The 23,099-nt window shown below is 36.6% G+C and overlaps 2 protein-coding genes across 6 annotated transcripts; one reads left to right on the top strand and one right to left on the bottom strand.

Annotated features, from left to right (window-relative positions):
* Window positions 1-1,565: 1,565 nt before the first annotated feature.
* On the top strand, window positions 1,566-8,597 carry cuzd1.2 (CUB and zona pellucida-like domains 1, tandem duplicate 2). 4 transcript variants are annotated; one of them, XM_042010549.1, is made up of 17 exons: window positions 1,566-2,105; window positions 2,282-2,326; window positions 2,445-2,589; window positions 2,709-2,893; window positions 3,036-3,131; window positions 3,569-3,607; window positions 3,694-3,792; window positions 4,081-4,116; window positions 4,211-4,309; window positions 4,385-4,411; window positions 4,487-4,628; window positions 4,816-5,021; window positions 7,182-7,357; window positions 7,484-7,714; window positions 7,793-7,953; window positions 8,099-8,343; window positions 8,458-8,597. In XM_042010549.1, the coding sequence occupies exons 1-17, from the start codon at window positions 2,054-2,056 to the stop codon at window positions 8,478-8,480; spliced, it is 2,007 nt and encodes a 668-aa protein (XP_041866483.1). In that variant the 5' UTR covers window positions 1,566-2,053; the 3' UTR covers window positions 8,481-8,597. The 4 variants fall into 4 exon arrangements, with proteins under 4 accessions (XP_041866483.1, XP_041866482.1, XP_041866487.1 ...); XM_042010548.1 differs by having other exon boundaries at window positions 4,484-4,628; XM_042010553.1 differs by lacking the exons at window positions 4,081-4,116; window positions 4,211-4,309.
* A 53-nt stretch (window positions 8,598-8,650) lies between these two features.
* ikzf5 (IKAROS family zinc finger 5) lies at window positions 8,651-13,700 on the bottom strand. 2 transcript variants are annotated; one of them, XM_042010837.1, is made up of 4 exons: window positions 13,281-13,700; window positions 12,881-13,052; window positions 11,773-11,946; window positions 8,651-11,525 (listed from the first exon to the last, which is right to left on the bottom strand). In XM_042010837.1, exons 2-4 carry the CDS (start codon window positions 13,011-13,013, stop codon window positions 10,561-10,563), a joined length of 1,272 nt encoding a protein of 423 aa, XP_041866771.1. In that variant the 5' UTR covers window positions 13,014-13,052; window positions 13,281-13,700; the 3' UTR covers window positions 8,651-10,560. The 2 variants fall into 2 exon arrangements, with proteins under 2 accessions (XP_041866771.1, XP_041866770.1); XM_042010836.1 differs by having other exon boundaries at window positions 12,881-13,044.
* Window positions 13,701-23,099: the final 9,399 nt, after the last annotated feature.

The following is a 23,099-nucleotide window of genomic DNA, read 5'->3' as shown; positions in this document are numbered from 1 at the left end:
CAGTACTGCATGAAGATGCAGTTAAATTGTATAAGTGCAAACCAGAACAACATCAAGTTGACAGAGTAATAGCATAAACCGTTCCTAAATGACAACATACATATTTTGGTGCATTAAGAGTGCAATACCAGAATTTAAATGGTGTTTCTGGGAGCATTTGTCTGAGTGGGTTTGCATGAACACAGGGCAGGTCTAACACACTGTGTCATCTTGTGTGGGAGAGTGGCTCACAATTATGATAGTACAGGTTTATTTCTTTGCTGCATCAGTGGATATATAACTTCCTGCAGTTTTCTATCCTGGTGGTGTTGTAATTGGATTTAGTAGCATAAAACCCAACCTTTCCTGGGAAAAACAAATATTTTTCTAGTGTTCAACTAGTTCTTTATCAAACAAAGTCATTGAAATTTAGTAACTTAGGTAATTTTAATGCGGAAAATCCTTCAAATGCACACCTGAATAAATGGGACAGGATAACTAGAGCTTCTCACGGATATAAACATGTCAAGTGTTTTACAGTCCTGGTTTTATCTTTTACAAACATTGTTACCATAATAATAATTTTAACTAGAAGAGAAGAGTCAATAAAGATAAAAATAGGTCTGCCTCCAAGTTACCTTTTCTGAGTAAAATACTGTAAAATATTGTTTGCACTCAACTGAAGGACTTCCTGGATGAGCATTAAATTCTGGAAGAATTTCGGTCTGGTTTTAAGACATTTCACAGCACAGAATCAGCTCTTTTAACCCATAAGAGCCCGATGTAACATATTTGTCACATACATTTTTTGAGACATTTTGCTTCAATTTATGGTATAAACTTTGCTCAAAATCCTGTTCAACACAATCTGATACTTGTCTTCTACCCAGAAGCAGAAAACCATATTATAATATTTTTATTATATCACATGGTAAGTAGGTGTCCCCCCCAAATTTTTTTTTAAATTTTTTTGTTACATTTTGTTTAATGGCCAAATAAAGACCTTTATAAACTTATATTTAAAAAATTGGATGTTTCTTACCATTATTTCATGGGTCGGACCTTAATGAGTTGAATATTTTTAATGACATTTTTTTAGCAACTGACTGTGGGAACAATGTATTGTTTGTACTTTTAGATCTTACCACTGCTTTTGACATGGTAGACCATAATATTTTGATTTTTCGACCGGAGCAATGGGTGGGAATTACAGGCTCAGCTCTCCAGTGGATGAAGTCTTACTTACTTGTCTTAATTGTGGGGGTGCCACAGTTCCGATTGATGTTGTGGTCAATTTTAAATTTCTGTTATTTGTCTTTAGGTCTATAAATGGTCTTGGGCCAACATATTTGTCCGACTTGCTGCACCCCTACGCTCATTCTTGTTCTCTCTGGTCAGCCGACCAGATGTTGCTGGTGGTTCCAAAATCACAAAAGAAAATGAGAGATAATCAAGCTTTTCTGTTGTGGCCCCAAAACTCTGGAATGGGCTTCCATTACACATAAGACGAGCTCTCTCAGTTGCTGTTTTAAAATCTTTTTATTTTCTTTGGCTTTTAACCCAGTGCAAGTTTGACATAGCTTTTACTTTTACCTTCTGATTGTATTCTTGTCTCTTTGTTTTTAGAGTTATGTCTGTCCCGGGATTTATTTCTTGTGCAGCATTTTGGTCAACCATGTGTTGTGTTTTTAAAGTGTTATATAAATACTTGTGGTATGGTATGTTATGGTAAAAGTAATACTTAAACTCAGTTTTCGCTTTAAGTAAGAAAAGGATAACTATCAGGATAATTTATGTTAATATTCACTTCTAGTCAAACAATAGCACAATAGTCTGAAAGATTTATTTCCAAAGCCCTTATAAAGTTCGGGAACTGCAAATACCTTAAAACCCATCCCGAGATGCATTATCTTAGTTTATTATAGTTACCAAGTGGGCATTTCACATGCACTATGATGACTGGATAATATCATGTTGAAATTTTGTGACAAAAAACTTTATGGGTGCGATAACAAGTTGACTGCTGAGTATATAAGCTGCAAGTGAAGCAGGTTGGAAGACAAACGGATTCGCCATGTGGTCACTCTTGTTTCTTTGCAGTGTGCTCTCCACAATTGGAGTGCAAGGTACTGTTCAATTTTTTATACTATTTCTGTCTGTTTCTTTAACTATTATTATTATTATTACTTTTAGAAATGTTAGTCTTGCTTATATATTTTAAGATTTACTGTTTTTATTTATTTTTTTGGCTTGATATACACGTCATTTATACACTGACTTTCAGTCATGTTTGTCGTATCAGGACAGACAACAATGGAAATGGAAACAGAAATATCAAGTTCTTCAGGTACTACTTAGTAAAGTCAATAATGCATTTTTATTGATTATGTTGGTTTTTTTTCTACCTACTTTATGTTATAGGTTTTTAAAACTGTTGGTTAATTGTTCTGACTGTTTTGCTACAGGGGCACCCTGTGGTGGGACCATGCATGGCAGCAGTGGCACTTTTTACAGCCCTAACTATCCAAGCAACTACCCAAACAATGCCGCCTGTACATGGTACATTAGACCTGGCCGTCCAGTTGTTCGACTTGAATTCAGCTCTGTGAAGTAAGTGAAATGTGGGGTGTGTGTGTGCAGGTATGTGTGTGTAAAGAGAGATTGCTAACAACTTTTCCACATTGTCTGGTACTTCACATTTAAAACTGCCTTTTTGTTTTCTATGACAGCATTGAGTGCAGTCATGATGACATTTACATCTATGATGACTCTAATACTGGAGGAAGGCTTCTGGGAACATACTGTGGATCAAGGGAGACCGTCTTCTCCTCAACTGGTTCTTACTTAACTGTGCGCTTCAGCAGTGATGGCACAGTGAACTACTCAGGGTTCCGTGCCAACTACAAAGTAGTGGGTAGGTTATTTAGATGATCATTCTGCACAATGACCAGTGACTGTGTTTCAAATACAACTTAAATGTTTTGGCAAAAAAAGTAGTTATTAACTTTAATCCCAGTGACTTTAACAGTGGCACTTCTTATCTGTTCTTTCTGTAGGAGGTTCCTGTGCTTCCAACTGTGGATACCAAGTTGGAAACTGCTCCTGTTCTGATTACTGTAGACACAATGGGGACTGTTGTCCAGACCATGAAAGTAGGCTGTGAGGGAAAATAATTTTAAAAATGACTTTGTTAGTACTTAAAGAACAATTTTGGAGGACTTGTACTTTACTCAACCCAGTTTCAGAAAACATTCTCACTTTATAATGTTTTAGAAAACTCCTCCCCCGGTATTTAGTGGCTGACAGCTTAGATTTAAACTGTGACCCCTCAGAAGAAACTTTATCTTCTGGTTTGGAAACCAATGAAAAATAACAACTTAAAATTAAAATAAATCAGCTAGAAATAGCCCCACTTTACTACTCCACAGCATTAAAGTTCTTCAGGCTTTTCATTTTCTGCAGCCTCATAATATCATGACAAATAAATCCTTATGTTGATGGCAAAATGAGAAAAGAAACAAAGCTGGAATGAAAATGATCAAATATACTCTTATCTGCACCCTTTATCTTTCTTTTTTTTGTCAAACAGTTTACTGCTCAGAAACCACCTATCCCCCAATGACCACAGGTATGAAAGCCTTATAGGCTGCAAATAATTTTAATTTTTAATTCTGACTCATTTACATAATCTTAGCATGAATCTGTGTCTCTCAGCTCAGCCATCATGTCGTCACAACTGTGGTAGACACATGGGAAGCTGCTCCTGCTCAAGCTCCTGTCAGTACAATGGAAACTGTTGTCATGACTACTACTGTAAGTACCCTGTCATGCAACACCCTACACATTGTGATGAATTTGCAAAGTAATTCTAAAGCATTTTTTCTTGTTCACACAGCCTAAGATTTTAATGGAAGCATGTTTAATTAATTGTAGTAACAGATTTTCTTAAGTTGTTTGTAGCTATACTTGCTTTAAGAATTCACAGTTTTGTATAAATCTAATGGAAAATTACAGCGTTAAATTTGCTTAAAAACAGGAAAAGGTCTTTCTTTTTTTATGCAAGATGTGTAAAAGATGTGTGCATATTTTGTCTCTCTTTAGCTTACTGCCCATTTACCTCTGTCGAACCAACAACAGGTATAAAATCTTCAATAAGCTTGTTGATTACATGTGACTATTATTTATTCTACCAGCAGAAAATCTCAACAAAACCTATTTAAATGTCTCTCAGCTCAGCCATCATGTCGTTATAACTGTGGTAGTCACATGGGAAGCTGCTCCTGCTCAAGCTCCTGCCAATACAATGGAAACTGTTGTCATGACTACTACTGTGAGTATGTCATACAACACCTTACACATTATGCCCCGTTTCAGTAATTCTAAAAAATGTTCTTTCTTCAAACAGCACACTGTGCAGCAACAACACCCTCAGGTAAGATTCTCAGTTTGTAAAATTTGTTTGCTGTATTGTTGTTCTCAGCAGTGACCTTTTATCCTTCATCAGTAGGGTCATGTGGAGGTTCTCTGTTTGGCTCTGGCACCTTTTCCAGTCCGAACCATCCCTCGTACTACTTTGACAATGCCTATTGTGTCTGGCACCTCAGAGCTGCATATGACCAAAGAATTTTCCTGGCATTCACATACCTGCAGTGAGTAAAAAACTGACCAGAATTATGACAATGACCAAAAAATGTAATTTGCCATATAAATGTAGAATACGACCCTCATCATCTTATGGAAGAAAATGTTGAAACAGGGTTCAGAATTTGTACTGATTCCTGGTACTTTGGATACAATTATAATAGTTTGTGTTTTTATAATCTTTTTAACAAACAGATTGGAGAACTGCTGCAGCTGCGACTACATTTCAATCTACGACGGGCCCTCTGTTAATTCAAAGTATTTGGGAAAAGTGTGCAACAACAGCCTGAATACTTTTTACTCCTCCTCCAACTACATGACTGTGGTCTTCCGGACTGATGGTTCTGTGGTCGGCCGAGGATTCAGTGCAGAGTTCATGAGCTCTCTGAAACCCACCTCAGGTACATTCAATTAGAATTTAATACAGGCATGAAACATTTTGTTCTAAAATTTTAAGACATGTCTGTTAAAGGTTCCTTGCGGTCTGCGCTGTCCAATAGTATAAATCAAAAGTAGGGGTATTTTAACCTCTACATTTTTTTTATCATCTCCTTTTTAGGACAGTTGATCAGTTGTGAGAGATATGTAAATCTCTGCCAATCAATCCAGTGGTTTCAACAAAGTAACAAATCTTAACCCTCTGGTGCATGAATTATTACAAAACAGTACCATAATTTTTTTAATAAAATATTTTACTTCTACAGACATGCACATTGATGTTTGTCTGTTTATTTTTTTTTAATCTTATTTTAACTTTTACTCAGTGTATTGATTTTTCTACTTGATCTATGAAAATATTTATAAAATAATAGCTTGTCATATTAATATAATATAAATTTTCTATAAAAACACCTGGATAATTTTCTTGTTCTGTTTATCACTGAGGCAAACTTGGTAATTACAATGTATGTATATATACTATATCAAATGTAGTTATTATTTTTACGTGGCAGAGTATTGGTGACTCACTAATGTCCAATGAAGTTGCTAATTTATGATCCACACCCATGCATACATTTAAAAACAGCCTTTAAATATGTGTCCACTGTAGTGGACACTATGCACCATAGGGTTAACTTCTGGCCACACGAAAACTTGATTTCTTCTAGTAGGAATCATTAAGCGTATTTTACCATTGCCTACCTTCATCCTTTTGTAAATTTAAGCTGTGGATTTAAACCACCAACCAGGCCAGAAATCTGGGTGTGGTGATGTATTCAGAATTGTATACCTGTACACCTAAATTTTGAAAAACACATCAAGGGTATCACAAAGTCAGCCTACTATCACCTTAAGAACATATCAACGGTAAAAGATTCTAAAGTTCATCATCAGTGACCTCTTGACCCAGTAGCCTATGAACCTACCAGACCCTTCAGGTCATCTGGATCCGGGCTCTTTTATCAGATTCCAGAGTCAGAACCTGCATTCAGTTTCTATCCTCCATATGAACAAACTCCCAGAAAGCCTCAGATGAGCTTAAACACTCCGTTTATTTAAACCCAGATTTAAGACCCACTTGTTCTCTGCTGCATTTGGGGAGTTTTTATTTCAAAGTCCAAATCTGCACTGTTTCTTTTAAGCTTGAATTTTTAAATGTCATCGTGTTGAAATAGTTTTTATCTTATGTTCTTTCTTTTTCCTTCCTTTCTGTTCGGTGTTTTTATTTTAAATTATGCTTATAATTTTTTTTTAATGATTTTAGGAAGCACTTTGAATCACGCTGTTCTTCAACTGTGCTATACAATTAAACTTACCTTGCCATGATATACAGTGCCTATAAAAAGTATTCACCACCTTTGATTTTTGCTTTTGTAAATGAATCATGTGCAATATAAACTGTCTTTTGTGACCAAAAACAAAAAGTAAAAAAAAATAGTCTTTAATGTCAAATTGAAAACTCATTACTACAAAGTAATGACAAATAAAAGTATGTAACAAAAAATTTGTGATTGCATAAATATTCACCCATTTCAAGTCAGTATTTAGTAGACCCTCCCTGTTCTGCAATCACAGTACAGACATTTGCAGATGTGCTATATTCCTTCCATTTCTTGATGATGGATTTAACTGAGTTCATGGTGTGTTTTTTTTTTTTTTTGTAGTCATCATCTGACTTGTGCTTTTCAGTCACTTTTTCTCTGATTTGCTTGGAGTGTTCTTCTGTCTTCATGTTTCAGTGGTAGCCAGGAATACTGATTAACCAGTGAATGGACCTTCAAAACTCAGGTGTCCTTATACCACTATCATTTGAAACACTCCACTCAGGTGATCTCCATTACACTAATTCCACCAATTGATGGAATCTCTGTTAAATTAGGTCAGTCACTTTAAGGGTGTGAATATTTATGCAATCACTTATTTTATGTTACATATTGTATTTGTCATTACTTTGTAGAAATGAGTTTTCAATTTAACAAAGAAGATTTTGTTTTTGGTCACAAAGGTCAAATTATATTGTGCATGATTGATTTACAAATGCAATAAAAGGGTAAAAATCAAAGGGAGTAAATGCTTTTTATAGGCACTGTACTTAAAAGTGCAAACACCACCTCTCTTAGGTCGAGTGGACTGTTCCTCAAACAACATGAACATTGTAATTGAGAGAAGCTATCTGAACTCTCTGGGCTATGATGGTCACAGTTTGTTCCTGGATGATCCACACTGCAGACCACAGGTATCCACATACCAGGTGGTCTTCAGCTTCCCCCTCAACACCTGTGGCAACATTAGAAAGGTAGACAACACAATTACTTTTTAGAAAACATAAACAATACTTTTTTTCTATGAAAATTCTAATAATCATTGTGATTTTAGAGATATACAAAGAGTTTTTGTTGTATTGTCTTCCACAATTGAACAGTTTGATAATGGCAGAATTGTGTACACCAACAATGTCCGTGCCTACCCCTCCAACAACGGAGAGATCACCCGCCAGTCTCACCTCAAGATGAATGTGGCCTGTCTCATGGAGCAAGACTCAGTATCCCAGAACATATTTGCTATTCATCATGGTTCAAACAGCAGCATCACTGGTTCAGGCAGATATAATACCAGCATGGCTTTCTACACATCCAGCAGCTTCTATGATAAGGTGTGATTTGGTAGTGAGAGCATGATTTGGATTAAACCCATTTGAGAAAAGATGCTGATATTTAGCATTCACACACAGGTGACTGAAGTTCCATATGAGGTAGCACTCAGCCAGGACTTGTATGTCCAAGTGGACCTGCAGGGGCGTGACAGCGCCCTCGTCCTCTTCCTGGACACCTGTGTAGCCTCACCATCACCCTTTGATTTCCATACCAGAGCTTACTACTTGGTTCGTGATGGGTAAGATGAAAATATGCATATTTATTTGTTTTTTTTAACTCCTTAAAAGTAGCGTAGGTGAATTGACTGACTTATACTGGCCTCATGTGGCTGTTATTTTGTTTTAATCTAAACATGAAGGTATTTGTCACCGTTTCACACACAGATGTCGTGTTGATAACACCTACTGGCCCATAAGTAGTGGCACCGAATCCTTGGCCCGTTTCACATTTAAGGCCTTCCAGTTCCTGCGGGCGACAGATACAGTGTACATCCAATGCAAGGTCCTTATATGTCCCGCATCAGATGGTAATTCACGCTGCCGCCGTGGTTGCAATGGACGTGCTATCAGAGACGTGTCATCAGAGCACAAAAGCCAAACAATAGTTGTGGGTCCGATTAAACTCAAAGGTCAGAAATCATTCTAATATAGCTCTGATAAGAACATTGATAAATATTTTGTAGGCTGGGAGAAGAAGACATGATCTCAAAAAGACATAATCAGATGTTTTCTGTTGTTTGCAGAACCTGAGAAAAAGGGAGAATGAAGAGCAGAACAAGGCTCAACTCAAAACTGCAGTGATCTGTTCCAATCAACTTCCTGCTCTTTTCACTGATTAGCTGAATTCTACCACATATTTCTGTCCTATTATCTGATTAAATGCATCAAAAGACAATTTGTGTTTGTGTATTTAATTAAGCCAAACTAACAAGCAAACAGGAAATATTACTGTTTTTTATTTGTCTTATTGAGTACAAAGAAAAAAAGAAAACAGAAGGCAAAGACTGGGTTAGAAAACACTTTACTTATAAATTAGATAAATCCATCTCACAATAAAATGATTTGCCATCTCAGCTTGGGGAGATCATGATCGCCAGAAGGCTTAAACATTCACCACTATCAATGAATCAACAACACAGAGAACATAAGGCAACTATTACTGGATGTCCCCATTACTGGTAAATTTGGTAACACAGAGATGCTTCTAAAAACATGAACTTTATTCTCTACACATGTTGCTAAGCAAAGACAACAGTACCCATGACAAAAGACAACTTTGCTAAAGTTGCAGTCTTACTGCAACATATTTTAGCTTTTTTTTTTCTTTCTTTCTTTACACTGAACATTTATCCAACCATTCAGAATACAATATGCAGTAAATATTCAGAAAAATACTGAGATCCATGTGACTGGATTTCAGTGTGAGTTATCACAAAGGCCTAAAGGTGGCAATCCCGGTGCTACGTGGCAATTCTGAGAAAGTTTTTATATGAGAGACAAGACTTAGTGATTCTGTCCTAAACACAGAGATACTGGATATCAAAATGACTTCATACAATATCAAAAGATCAGAATTTAGGTGCACATGACGCACCTAAATGAATAAACCCCTTTAAACAAAGTGAGTTACCACCACAATGGTAGGGCACTGTATGGAGGAACTTCGAAACAACACAACAAAGCAGTTGGCAGACCAAAAACCACCAAAGTTTGGCCAAGTGTCACCGTTGATGCCATCTATACAGTAGAGCTGGCATAAACTCTTGTTTCTTAGCAGCATTTATGGAACTAAATTTTGGCCCAACAATTTTAAAAATAAAACAAAAAACAAAACAAACAAAAAACAATGGCTCCCACAGTAAATCTACAATAACCAAACTTTTTCCATAAGGTTCTGGGTCAGGTCATTGAAGTAAGAAAAGTATATTGTAATATCTATTTGTCTATAAATAACAGTCCTATCCAAATTGGACACAAGAAAGTGACTCTGTCAGGCACTGCAAAAAATAGTAATAATGCACCTAGCACTAAAATAATTTCAACAAGGCTTAAATAAGATCACTCAGGGCTAACAGTTTCACTCTGCATCAATATTGTCAGAGCAATAGGTAGATATAGTCCAGGAGTGTTGAGAATTTATGTGTGGCACTCACAGACTTGTCCTTCTTTCAAATGCACTTTGTATTTTTCACAATGAATGTGTTGAGAGCTATTTCAGAAAGTAAGCTGAGCTTTTCCACTGTGTGATACTTGTTTCATAGTGATTTAAATCAACTAATATATAGTATTTAGCAACTCTGCAAACAGTTTTTGTTTTTGCAAAACATTAAGTGAAACTATTACCACTTCACTGGAAGCAAAACAACCTTTCTACTTCCAGACATTTACCTTTTATGCAACAATAATCTTATTCTTCTCACTTAAACATTGGTATATATGTTAATTAAACATGTTCAAGGGAAATTACAAATGTGCTCCATTTACTGTATCAGTTCCCCTATTTTACACTCTATCTATGATTGTGATTTTGTTACCCACCTTCATGTTCTGTAGTTTAGCTAAGTGGGGACAGAATTTATAAGATTTATGAGATTATTGGAATGTAGCTGCCTACACCACCACAAATAAATTCTCAACCTGTCCAAAACACTGATCATTCCTCTGTAATACACTGGAATGGGCACCTTTAAATATGCTAAATGAAAATATCTAAATGCTGACATTTTCTTGTCTAAGTACAGCTTTTACAAACTGGGCTACATAAAGGCTAAGTAAAAGATCAATAAATAAAATTACTATAGAATTAAACAAAGCTGTCTGTTCAAAGTTCTTTCCTTGGTCAGTCATTACTTGTGCTGTCCACGTGCAAAGTGGCAGGCAAAGTCATACTTGCTCTTGCATTTGTGGCCACAGATGTTGCACTGGAATGGTTTTTCATAGCCATGGCACCCCATGTGGATGGTGTAGAGGATGTTGTCAGGGAAGTAGATGTCACAGTGTTGGCAGTGATGTAGCATATGGGGGTCTTGAAGTGGGGCGGACAGGCCTGGGGCCGGTGTGCTGGGCTGGCTGTTAGAGATACTGGGAGTACTGGTGTGCCCACTGTGCTCACTGCATGGTCCACTTCCAGGACTGCAGTTACTGTGTGGAGGAGCCCGGGGCTCTGGGGTGACTGGGGATGAGGAAGAAGGATGAGTAATGCTGACTGTGACAGCCACAGGAGCTGTGGCAGGGTGCGGCTGCTGAATGAGGAAAGGCTTCTCATCCACGACAGACTCTGCTCCAGGAGACATGGGAGGTTGAGTCTGGGCCTGGGACTCTGAAGGGAGGCTGGCCAATTGGCCTGCCAGTGTGGACAGTTGATTCAGGGGGTTATCCATGACCATATCATGGTGATGGTGATTTTGATTTGTGGACAGACCTTCTTCAACTGCTCTACTCTGATTATCATATGTTTCCTGACGTAAGTGGGGCAGCTCATGGGAGAAATCGTTCACATTGTCAGCCTTGTGCACCACCATAGAAGGGGGGCTAAAGTTGATGAGGAGCCGTCGACCATAGCCCAGCGAACTGGCTTTTTTCTGTAAAACACTCAGCATCTTCTTATGGGAAAGTGATCGAGCGCCTTTCATTGGCAAGAGTTTGTGACGTCGACGTCGATGGTGTGACAGATTGCTACGATCACTGCAGCGAAAGGAGCAAAGCTCACACTTGTAAGGCTTCTCACCAGTGTGTGAGCGCATATGGGCCTCGAGGTGGCGTTCATAGGCTGAAGCAAATGGGCACAGGTGGCAGCGGTGAGGTTTCTCTCCTGTTTGTTAAAGAGAAAAAAAAAGACAAACTGAATAACAAAATTATGCAGGTGCAATGTATCCTATACAATAAAAAAGAAGGCCTGCATGTATATCACAAATACTTTAAATGCCAGAAAATTTGTGACAAATTAATAAGCACAATAAATGTATGAAAAAAAAACCTGTAACGTATTACTATGTTGTTTTCTTTGACATATGCAAAAAAGATAAAAAACAACTTCATATGGATTAGAAAACACTAACCTGTGTGGATGCGGATATGTTCAATGAGTCGCGCTGTGCCTCTGGTGGCATAGTTGCAGTAACGACATTTGAGTTTGCCGTCATAGGTCCTCTCAAAACCATCCACTAAGATCCCTGAGCTGTCCTCCAATGACATGTCCACTGAGGGGTGATCCAGCCCATTTTGACTGCAGTCTGCAGGTAGCAACATCAGCAGGAGTTATTGTAAAGACACAAAAGGAAGCAAAACAACATGCAAAGTCTGGTTTTACATCTGTAAGATATTGCATCTGTGAAAAGTATAGCTGCTTTTTGGTACATTTCTATAGCTGGTTTTCCAGCTGATTACAAAAGGGATCTTAACTTGATTGTCAAATTGTTATTGTCATTGAATGCCAATAATCCCAACACTTTCATATTGGGAAAATAGATAACAATAGTGATTATGGTCACCAGCAAAACTGAAAATGATTAACATTCAGGCTTTCACCATATTTAATTGGATTAGCTATAAGGAAAGAAATGGTCTGAGCATGACTTGCACTAGCAACCTTGTTATTACTAACCTGCATCCAGCCAACGCAGCAGGTTTATACGGCAAATACACTGCGGGGCACTAAGACACTATACCACATAAGCAATACTATAAATGCATTTTCTTTTTGAAAGTCTAATCAGCTGTTCCCATTTGGATAAACTGGAAGTGCTTTGTTGGCAACATTTCAGTTATATTGTTCAATATTTACAACCTGCATATCATTTGAAACTATGTCTTTGTGTAAACTACATTTCAACAATCACTTAAATGTAACTTGGAGAAATATCCCCACTTCTAAATGCATAATAAATTTGTAAAAGAAAATTAAAATGCATATTTTTTAATCTAATGCTGCTAAGAAGCTATTTTTAACTGTTCAGCTCTGATCTAAAAATGAACTGATAAACTCCCTCTGGGATTTAACAATGACATTCTACACAGACTTATGGACAGATACTGACAGGAATAACCACGCCTGATAACTGATGATTTCAGTAAGAGCATTAATGAAACCACAAACTGTAAAGGAGCACCTGAAGGATATTACATCAAACATACGGTTTTACGCAGTGGATGACAACATCCGATTACCTGCTGGCAGCTCGTCCGTCTCCTTGACGCCGCTGACAGAGCCTGAAATCATGTTGACATGCTGAGTCTGCTGGCTCAGATACTCCTGAAAATCCTTCACAAAATCCAGTGTGTCCGGCTTTTCCTCACCCATTGGACGAGAGTGAAAGTGATGCAATTATACACTAAAAAACAAAACAAACAAACAAACAAAAAAACAAACAAACAAAAAACAAGCAAAAAACATTGTTTTTACTGTATTGAACACAATTACTAAGTTGTGTTTAATTTAATTATAAAGATAAACCTGTATCATTAAATGTACTTACAATATAATAACAAAAACAATCATGTAATCACACCAACTTAAAGAGCTGAAATATTAATGTTAGCTAGCAGATTTTTAGAGATTGATACCAACCTTTTGAAAATTAAAACACAGATAAATGTAGCCAGTTTTGATTGATTTGAAATACAGTTTAGAGGGCTGTCGTACACAAAGACAACATAATCGTGCAAAAGAATGATTGGCAAGCAGGAAATCGACGAGATCCGATGTCTGGTCGGTCGCTTCTACACGCAGCTCCTGGCCATCGTCATGTTACCAAAGCTACGTACGCAACGTTAGCCAGACAGCTAACGTTAGCTTACCGATTAGAAAACATTTTAGTCAGAAACAACGCCGAATGTATCCTAACACATCATTATTTAAAAAAATTCTAATAGCTTTGTAAGATATTTTAGTATCTAGTCAATGTCTTAAACTTGCTAGGAATACTAACCGGCTCAATCAAAACAATTAACTACTCGATGGGGTCAAAGTTAAATTTGTGTGCGCCGAGAAAACCCGTCCCTCTAAAACTACAATATACATGCGAAGAAAGGTTCCTTTTGCAAAACTGCGGATGTAGTAATGCCGTCTCGTGCAATGATAATGAATATAGAAGCCTACAACAAGGCTGGTGTTATTCATCACCACAGGTAATCATGATCCCGACTAAAATATAGACAAAACAACAAGAAAAAAAAATCTAAATGTAAATTTGGGTGTCTTTCTGTATCTGCATCATGCAGATATTTTGCATCATTACATGTAATTTAATCATTTATATGATTATTTTTTCTTTCATATAGAAATAGTTCTAGTCATTTTTAATCTTTGGTGCTACTTATGGTACATTTTTTTTATCAGACTTTGGTTGTTTTTCCAGCTGTGTGATAATTGTGTCTTTTCATTGGCAGTTTTACAATAAATTTAGATTTGTTTCATCTATTTGTTTCAGTTTATGTCCTATTAGGGTATTTTGAAGTTTCCTCAATGTCATGCTCCAATTTGATATCTTAACTTTAGTCATCATGAAAGTTAATTTGTGTAATATTAGTTTTAAATATCTGAGGTGGTTTTGTGGTGTAGACATCCAAAACCAAATCTCTTTTGAATTTCACTTTGTTTATTTTGTGCATCTCTGTGATCCAACTATATTTCTAGGATAAGATTTGGATTCTTGGACCTCTTGGGACCCTGTCTTTTCCTCATCCTGACCACTGAATTGATCAGATTTTGAAAGTCAGCAAGGCCATAAGAACATGCCACAGTGGCATGAGTAAGATGCAGCTGATTAATACAGTTTTAGGTGTATTGTTTACAGAATGTACAAATGTAACTTATAATTAATTGAGAAGTGCCAATGGACAAAAGGCCTTTCATTTTTTGTTACATTTGTGTTTCTAAAATAATGATGCAGTATTTTTTAAACTAAAGCTTTTCTACAAAATACTTATAAATAACTATTTTAAGCACTGAAAGGTCTCATGCTTAGTTTTAGCACTAATATGAAAACAACCATTTTGCCTTTAGAAGACTGATTAGTGAAGAGTTTAGAGCTGAAATACCTGTCTATCAGCATTCAACTGCAGGATCTTGTTCATAATCTCTTGTACATTATGTAGATTGTTTACAACTGATATTGATACTGTATTCCCTTCTGTAAAACAAATAAATAATTAAAAATCTATATTTAAACCATCAACTTAAATAATATATCCTATTACAAAAGGGAGTGTAATTTTTCAGAAATATGAGGGATCAGTAACACCTATCGCTCACCACCAGCTAATAAATTTAACTGATGGTCTGCCCGCTCATGTCTGTTACAAGACGCACTACTAGACATACAGCTTATAATTATGCCAACAATTACAATACTTTCAGAAACTATTGACTCATTCATTCATGTTTTATTACAATCAATAATTTACCAGTAAGCGTGTGGTGGAGATCATGTTGCCCCATTTGTGTCAAACTTGTAGGAAAACCACTGAGGAGAAGATGATAAATGACCAGTTAGAGAGAGACCACTGTATCCTTTTACTGCATTACAACTGCTACTGTCAAAGCAAGAGTATTACAGAAGTAATGTAAACCTGCTGCGAGGGCTCTCTTGACTTTGTAACACGAGTCGCTCATTTAGTGTTGACCCTAGAGTTTATCTACCAATCTACACTGTATTCTTTACAACAGCTGGGCTTGTGTAATGTGTTTGTATGACATTTGAGAAAAAGAAATATTTATCATTGTAAAAACATTTTTGAAAAATACAAGCATGTCCATGTACGGCTGCTATTCCTTGGTCACACATGTAAATTTAGTTGAACAGTCTGGACACTAGATGGTGCACACATACCAGTGGTGAAATAACTACATCTCAGCATGGCTAAAGTGCTCCCCATGACGCTTTAAACAGAGGAGACACATAAAGGCTAATATGCTGAGAGCTCATACCTCAACACTACACAGATTGTGGCCATCTCTGTGTCCAGGCTTTGTCTGGTATAATCTGTGTCGACTCACAGTCTTTAGAAAGGAGCATGTACAGGACCAGCAGAAGCTATGACAGTGAACCTCATCGGTTGAACCATGACCGCCGGAGCAGCCAATTACATCACCCACTAACAGCCTGTCCACACTAACGTTATTTTATTGCAATTTAATTATGCTCAGGTTTCTATGGGGGCCTGAACCTGTTGAATAATTTACACACAGCCAGGATGATTTGTGGGCACCAAAAAGACAGAGTGCACACTTCTCTGTGCTCTAATTTGTTTCAATAGTTTTGTTTTTAATTCTTACCTTATTAATTATTGAACCACTAATCCTATGTTAAATTTACTATGAAGAATTTCCTGAAGTTCAAAACATTGTGGCCTTTCGATTGAAGAAATAATTCATCACACCTAAAAATACTAAAGGGGAATAATGGGTCTAACCTAATATTTCATTCAGGATACATTAAGCTGTTCTTCTGAAGGGCAGTATATATATATATATATATATATATATATATATATATATATATATATATATATATATATATATATATATATATATATACATAATTCTAAACATCATTGTCAGGGAATATATTAACATATTGTATTGAATTGATTCAAAATTACAAATGCCAATTAAAAACCTGTTAATTTTTTTATTCAGTTACAGTCTTTTAATATCTTCTGAAGGTCTGGCCTGGGTTAAAGCTTTGTAAAGCTTATCTAAATGGCATGAGTGAGTTTAAAAATACACTGGCACATGTAGGATAGCCTCAGGAACATCACCTGTCTTTGAGGAGGTTGTGGTGTTATCCACTTGCTCTGATTCACATTCAAAAGGTGAGAATGAAAAGGTTCCCTTCTCCTCTTAATCGCTTGATTTACAGGCCATTTGTGGTTTGATGCCACACAAGACAATTCATTTGTGCCTCCTTTCCTGAATCAAATTGGAGTTTAATTTAAAGAAGGTCTGCAGCAGTTTTTTAAGACTTGGTGTCATTTGTTGTGCTTGAGTAAAAGCAGCATTAGAGATCACCTTCATAGAAAGCTTTTTAATCCCAGACAAGTGCAGCCATAGTAACAGACGGGACCCTCTTGGACACTGAAGGGTGAAAGGGGGACTTGGACAAGATTTATTCTTCTTTGACTGAGACTGTTTCTTTCTTGAGGTCTACAGCTCCACGGAGAGCATTTGGAAAAAGAACTGAGAGGTGGGGGATAGGATAAAGGAGGTATATATTAAGCTTTTCTTTCCTCTCACCACTTAATTTCCTTGCAGGCGCGCCTTTCGCCGTTGTAATGAATGTAATTGCTGCCTTTGATGAGAATGCTATTATCTGGATCACACTTTACATGGGCAAACAAGACTGGCCCTCCCTCCACCTCCACCTCCCATTTAACTCAGCAGTCAGACCTCCCAATTATGCAGGGAACAAGTGGCTTTTCATAAAACCAGCGTGTCACTCTTGATTGGTGAGGCTTGGAGCCGGCTACATGTGGACAAAGGATAGATTAGATGTGATATAGGCACACCAAAAACCCCATTTCCTTGATTAATTTCCTGCATGTCTCACAGAAAGGTTCCACTCTCTCCTTGTTGAATTCTATCTCTCCTTTAAAGACAAACTTTAATCATTTGATAGATGTGGGAACTCAATGGACAGACAGACATTTTATTGACCCAAGTTTGACCACAGCTGCCTAAGCTTTAGCAGGGAATGGCACAAAAACAGTTATGTTTCACTCCAGTATGGCAGGATTCTTCTTCCAAAAAAAAAAAAAAAAAGTGTCAAAGTCTTTATGATCCTTGAGTATTTCTGCCCTCAGGTAGGATCAGCTCACTTTTCATTTAGATCTTTTTCTACTCTAATGACATCACCCTCCACACACTCACACAAATGAGGTTGTTTATCCGTTCTCTTTGTCCGCTTTTCATACATCCACCCACAAAGGCACACTAAACACCCATTTGATAATAGAGGTGAGCGGATATGATGGGACTTTATGAGGCAATGCGCGATAAAGCTGCTGTCACCTTAGAAAGTCTAAGTGTATTCTTCTGACTACCTTATTTCCACATTGAATCACCATTCAGTGAATTCACACACACCCCAGTCTGTCTCTGACAACCCACCATGATTCTATCCAATACTCCAAACAGGCTGAAATATTGAGAACAATCACATAGACTGTCACAAGTGACAAATTATACTATTACTCCTCAAAGATCGTCATCTTTCAAATGTATTCATAGTCATTTCTTCTTTATTGGTGAGAGACTGTTCCTCTAAGCAAGCAATTCCCCAGTGATAAATTGGTAATCAATTCATTTAACTATTAAGCTTTTAGCATAGCCACAAGCGATCAGCAGCACTCACTTGAATATCCAGCACTAACTCATGGTATTGTTGTGGTGTGATGGATGCTGGCTGCTTGACCACCTGACTCTAAAAGGTTTATACCATCTGAAACAGGTTGCCATCCGGACCCAGTCATGGCAGAGAAAGAATTGGCCAATATTTTTGACTGAAGTGGCATTTTAGCAGTATTTATTTGATGGTCCCTCTACCAAAACCATGGGCCACAAATAAAGAAGATGGTATAATAGCTTTTGACTGGCCGGCTAGTTCCCAACTTGAAATGAAGTGTCCAGTTGTGACTTATCGTGGCAAAATGTCATTTGTACAGCTTGAAAAGTGGGGACATTTTTCTAGCTTGTCACTCTCTGGCTATAGCTCATTGTCCTGAATGATGCCTCTGAACGCACAGTTGCCCTAATACGAGCATTTCACTTGTGCCATGAGAAGGCTGGTAATAGATTAGCCTGTCCATAAGATGATAATATAGTGCATCCACTGGCACATCTTTAAACATCACCAGTTAACACGTGGAGCATCAGCTTGCAGCATGCCTACACATTTAGTGCTGATCATCATTATATCTCAAATGAAAAAAAATAGAAAGCTGCAATAATTTAAAGTTAATCCACCATTTACTGCGTTTTCTCAGTTGTCTGGGTTATCAATTTGTAGTTTAGTTTATAGGATGTCCAAACAAATGTGAAAGATTTGTATTTAATTATGATAAATTTTACCCATGTTTTTCTTTTTCATCAGCAGACATAGAAAAATGATAAAGATATTATCTTTGTAATCACAAAGCTACGCAATATATTTGCTCTTCATTTCTCTTGTTGAGTTTTGAGTTTATTTTATTTGATTTTTTTAAAAGGGATAATGCATATTAATATACATATGAATGTAAATTTGCAAGATTAAAGCTAAAGCTAATTTCCCTTTTTAGTCCTTCAGCAGGCCGACACAATACGACAATAAGAATAACAGAATTGGATTAAAGTGTGCAACAATAGGAGAAGAATAAAAGTAAGAGAAATTAAAAAGATAAAATATTGCTGAACTCAGACCAGAGGGAACGCCTTGTTTATTTTAATTTTGCTAGTGGTACAATTAATTTAATAGCATTTTTTTGTTTCAGTTACTATTCATGTGATGAAACACAATTTTAAGCTCCTTGTCTAACATAATTTCAGTTCCTCTGTTATTTATAAGGCAATACCATGTGAATAAAGTAGCCTTTGACTTTGTCAGGACACAAAGAGTTTCCAGATTAATGAGGGAAAAAATGTTTAAAAAAGTACGACTTTTAAATGCAATAAAAATGTTCCCTTTTCCATTTGTTCTCATGAAAACCTTTATATATATATATATATATATATATATATATATATATATATATATATATATATATATATATGCATAATATTTTCCTTAGAAATTAGGATTCTTATAATAATAATGACAGGTTTCAGTATTCCTTGATCTGATCTGAGTGGTTATTGAGTCTGAGTAAAGAGTGTTCTGAATTGGACAGCACTGCTAATGTGAGGGAAGTTTTAGATTAATGAGGCCTCCGCTCTATGAGGTTATTGATCAGAGGCAATCTGGCCAGGAACGATTTCCCATGCTCCCCTGCTGTAATGTTAATAATGTATCAACATCATGAGTAAAACTGGCCACTGTATTCCTTGGAGCTCATAAAGGGCAAAAAACATCCTCAAAGCTTCAAGACATATGAAAGGAACTTTAAAAGTTCTTCTGATCTCTGTATGGATCTGTTGAACTAGATGTGTCTGTGACGTGATCTAAAATGGACTGTCATTATAGGAGGAATAGTTTACAATAATGAGATGTATGCCCTTTTTGAGAGTAATCCCAAAAAGGTTGATATTTATTTGCAAATAATAAATGAAGAGGAGATAAAAACATACAGTAGTTCAGACCATAACTGTACGAAAGTTTATAGCTTCACCTTATTCAAAATTAAAAGTTTTTACATAAAATTATTAAATATTATCAAATAAAAGAACTCACCAATAACAAAATTAGGTTAAGTGATTGATTAACAGACAAAAAATGATAAATAAATATTTACAGGTAACTCAAATGCATCAGCAAATATTAATAAAATTCAGAAAAAGAAACACAAATTTACTTGTCATTAAAATTTTGGTTCTGGAAATGGAGTGATTTGGAAAAAACAAACAAACAACAACCATTTTTACTCATCTAAATTTAATTGTATTGTTGTAATAAAGAAATAAGAATACAAATGCCATTGTGTCATTGGCCTCCTGCTTCTTTCTTTTTTGAAACAGACCTGAAGAAGCCTCTGACTGAAGGCTCGCTATACATATTCTAGAGGGTAAGCATTGTTTTCCAACAAAAAAATAAACTAACCACACAGAATAAATAATATATATACAGAATATAACACAATAAATACATGAAAAATTGAAAACATATAATATGTCACACTGGCATTAAATTTTTCAGGGATTTTACAGGTAGCTTAATAGCCAGAAAGACAAATCACAAAGAAAACATTATTTAACTAACTGTTCTCTAACTCATGAAATGAAATGCATCTTGAGGCTACTATAATATTCTTTTCAGCACAAAACTTGGAGTATTATGTGCTCTATCAAAAACAATTACTGACAGTTTAATCATAAAATATTTCCCATGACCAAAAAATAACAAACAACAGCAACACGACACCCTGTTGTGTTGTGATGGTAATAAATTGTGATATATGAGGATTTTTAGCTGACAGACAACTCCAATTCTGAACACAGCAGGATATTTTTGTTCTTTTTTTTCTGAAACGGCATTTCCATAAATAATTAAACAACCCACCTGATGGGTGCAATGACTGTATTTAACTTCTTTTTTCAATTCAAATTAGTTAAAACCAGTTCCTTGGGGCAGCATATTTTTATGTTCAAATAGGACAGAATATGGCACATACTGCACAAAGATGATGCAAACTGGCCAAAGAGGAGTAGTACTGCAGATTTTTGCTGTTCCAGTGTGTAAAAATAAAGATCTTTAAGTTTCAGGCTTCAGAAACCACTCCAGCCTGAAGCTCCAAAAGCTGTGTGCTCTCCCTGTGGCGGCTCCCTTCGCCAGCCCTCCTGCAGGCATCGTTAGCCAGATGATGATGGGAGTTACCTCGTCCATAATGGGCGGTTTGACTGACCCCTGACCCCACATTGATCTGCTGCCTGTGTCCAGCTGGGCCTCCCGAAACCCAGTCAGCTGGAGAGGTCTTTAAAATCTAACACCCCAGCTCCTATCCACACCACAACACACTCATTAATTACATCATTTACCTGTGACAGTGACAAACCTGCACAGCCACGCCGCAGTTTATTAAGGTCATTGTATAAAGCCCAGGCCAAGCCCAGTCCAGTGTGTGTCTGAGTACAATGAGGAATCAAGGAGCCAATACCATAAGCATGAGATTATGAATATAGATGCATGCTCCAAGGGAAGTGGGACTGTTTTGTCCTTATATATGGAGCGTTGGTATTAACTGGTATGTTGACAGCCAAAGATTTCCAATTATTTTGTACAGACGGGAATAAGAGTATAACTGCTTGCAACACAGAGGAGATAAAAAACAGAAAGAAAAACTACCCAGCAAAGTTTATCATTGTTGCCCTTGTAAAACACTGTGCATGGGGAAGGTTTCTGACATGTTTTTGGATGAAATATAAAAGCTTGTAGATTTAAGACCACTTCCTCTTTATGTCCTCTCTTTTTACTTTCAATGCCAACTTGCTGACTCAGTTCTTCCCTGGTCTTTGTTGTCTTTGCCTCTCAGTAGCAACTAGATGTTTGTGTGCAATTCATTCTTCAACTTTTAAAGCTGCATTTGCATTGCCTCGCATTTCCGTGGGTGTCTCCAACTCAATATCCACCCAAAATCACCTTCTTTTCCCCTGCTCTCCCCCTCCATTGCTGCACCTCCTTTACTACACCTTTCTTTTCCCTTACCACAGGCCCCCCAACACAATAAAATACTATTGGTTTCCTCTTGCCATACTTTTCCCACTACATGCTGGTATTTCAATCTCAACTCAATCGACAATGCTGACCTGCAGACATAAAGAATTGGCTTTAAGGCTTTCAAAATGGAACTAAATCTCCTGCAGGTCACACTAGGGGAAAATAAGCAGCAAATGTAAGTAAGCATGAAATAGTTTTTCATAAATAATCCAAATGACAGGTAGCTTTCTAATGGTGCCAGGGGGCTGTAAAAGAGTATGTTGGCAATTTCTCCCCTATTAAAGTGAAATAGAAAGCCAAATACATAACGCCACTGACGGAAGAGTTGCATACCTGGGCCTGTTGGAGTGGAGATTGAGGACACAGTTGGGTATTAGAGGCAGTTGTAGGTGGAGGTAAGGTGGTGGAGTGATTGCTGGCCTTACATTCAAGGTCTTTTCACTGTGGGGAAAAAGAATATCCCTCCTTCACATCAAGTCAATTGGTCAATAACTGCCCCCTTTTCCTGCATTTGCACAGATAGGCAGCCCTTTTTTGTTTTTAGAAATAATCAATGTTCCATTTTGATTAACACAAAACTATGTGACATTATGCACAATATCAAAAAAAAGGAGCGAGTAAATGAAAAAGTACAAGTATTAACAGAAATGTTATTGACAGGAAAGAGAAATGAAAAGATGCATAACCAAAAGTCTAAAATAGCACAAAGTCAGCTGAATGACTAAACCTTGTGTAGTAAAATTTAGTAAAGGCTGTAAAAGAAAATGCCACATTACAAGAAAATATCCAGATGCACTAATAGTGCTAAATATGCGTACATTACAATGTCTGTTTTACGTTTTTAAGTGCTTCAGTGTTGTGTCAATGTAAAATTATTTAAATTTTCTACATTGACATTTAATTAAGCCATTTTATGTATATTTATCTCAATCTACAATAATGTCTGTTTTATAAAATCCTCTTTTTATGTAAAACTTTATTCTATGATTGAGTAAAGCTTGATGTGTACTTGAGAAAATGTTTTGTTGTAATACCTTTTA

The sequence above is a fragment of the Melanotaenia boesemani genome, chromosome 16 (assembly GCF_017639745.1).
Source record: "Melanotaenia boesemani isolate fMelBoe1 chromosome 16, fMelBoe1.pri, whole genome shotgun sequence".
In the NCBI taxonomy this organism is placed as follows: Eukaryota; Metazoa; Chordata; class Actinopteri; order Atheriniformes; family Melanotaeniidae; genus Melanotaenia; species Melanotaenia boesemani.
Note: the sequence above shows the minus strand (reverse complement) of the source record. Positions and strands in the feature narration are given on the sequence as shown.

What these genes read in the sequence shown, in the direction of transcription:
- cuzd1.2 (XM_042010548.1), top strand. Translation starts at nt 2,054, where the DNA reads ATGTGGTCACTCTTGTTTCTTTGCAGTGTGCTCTCCACAATTGGAGTG. An exon ending in CTCCACAATTGGAGTGCAAG is followed by an intron (nt 2,106 to 2,281) that starts GTACTGTTCAAT and finishes TTGTCGTATCAG; the next exon opens with GACAGACAACAATGGAAATG. An exon ending in CTATCCCCCAATGACCACAG is followed by an intron (nt 3,608 to 3,693) that starts GTATGAAAGCCT and finishes TGTGTCTCTCAG; the next exon opens with CTCAGCCATCATGTCGTCAC.
- ikzf5 (XM_042010837.1), bottom strand. Translation starts at nt 13,013, where the DNA reads ATGGGTGAGGAAAAGCCGGACACACTGGATTTTGTGAAGGATTTTCAG. An exon ending in GACGGACGAGCTGCCAGCAG is followed by an intron (nt 11,947 to 12,880) that starts GTAATCGGATGT and finishes TGCTACCTGCAG; the next exon opens with ACTGCAGTCAAAATGGGCTG. An exon ending in ACATATCCGCATCCACACAG is followed by an intron (nt 11,526 to 11,772) that starts GTTAGTGTTTTC and finishes TTTAACAAACAG; the next exon opens with GAGAGAAACCTCACCGCTGC.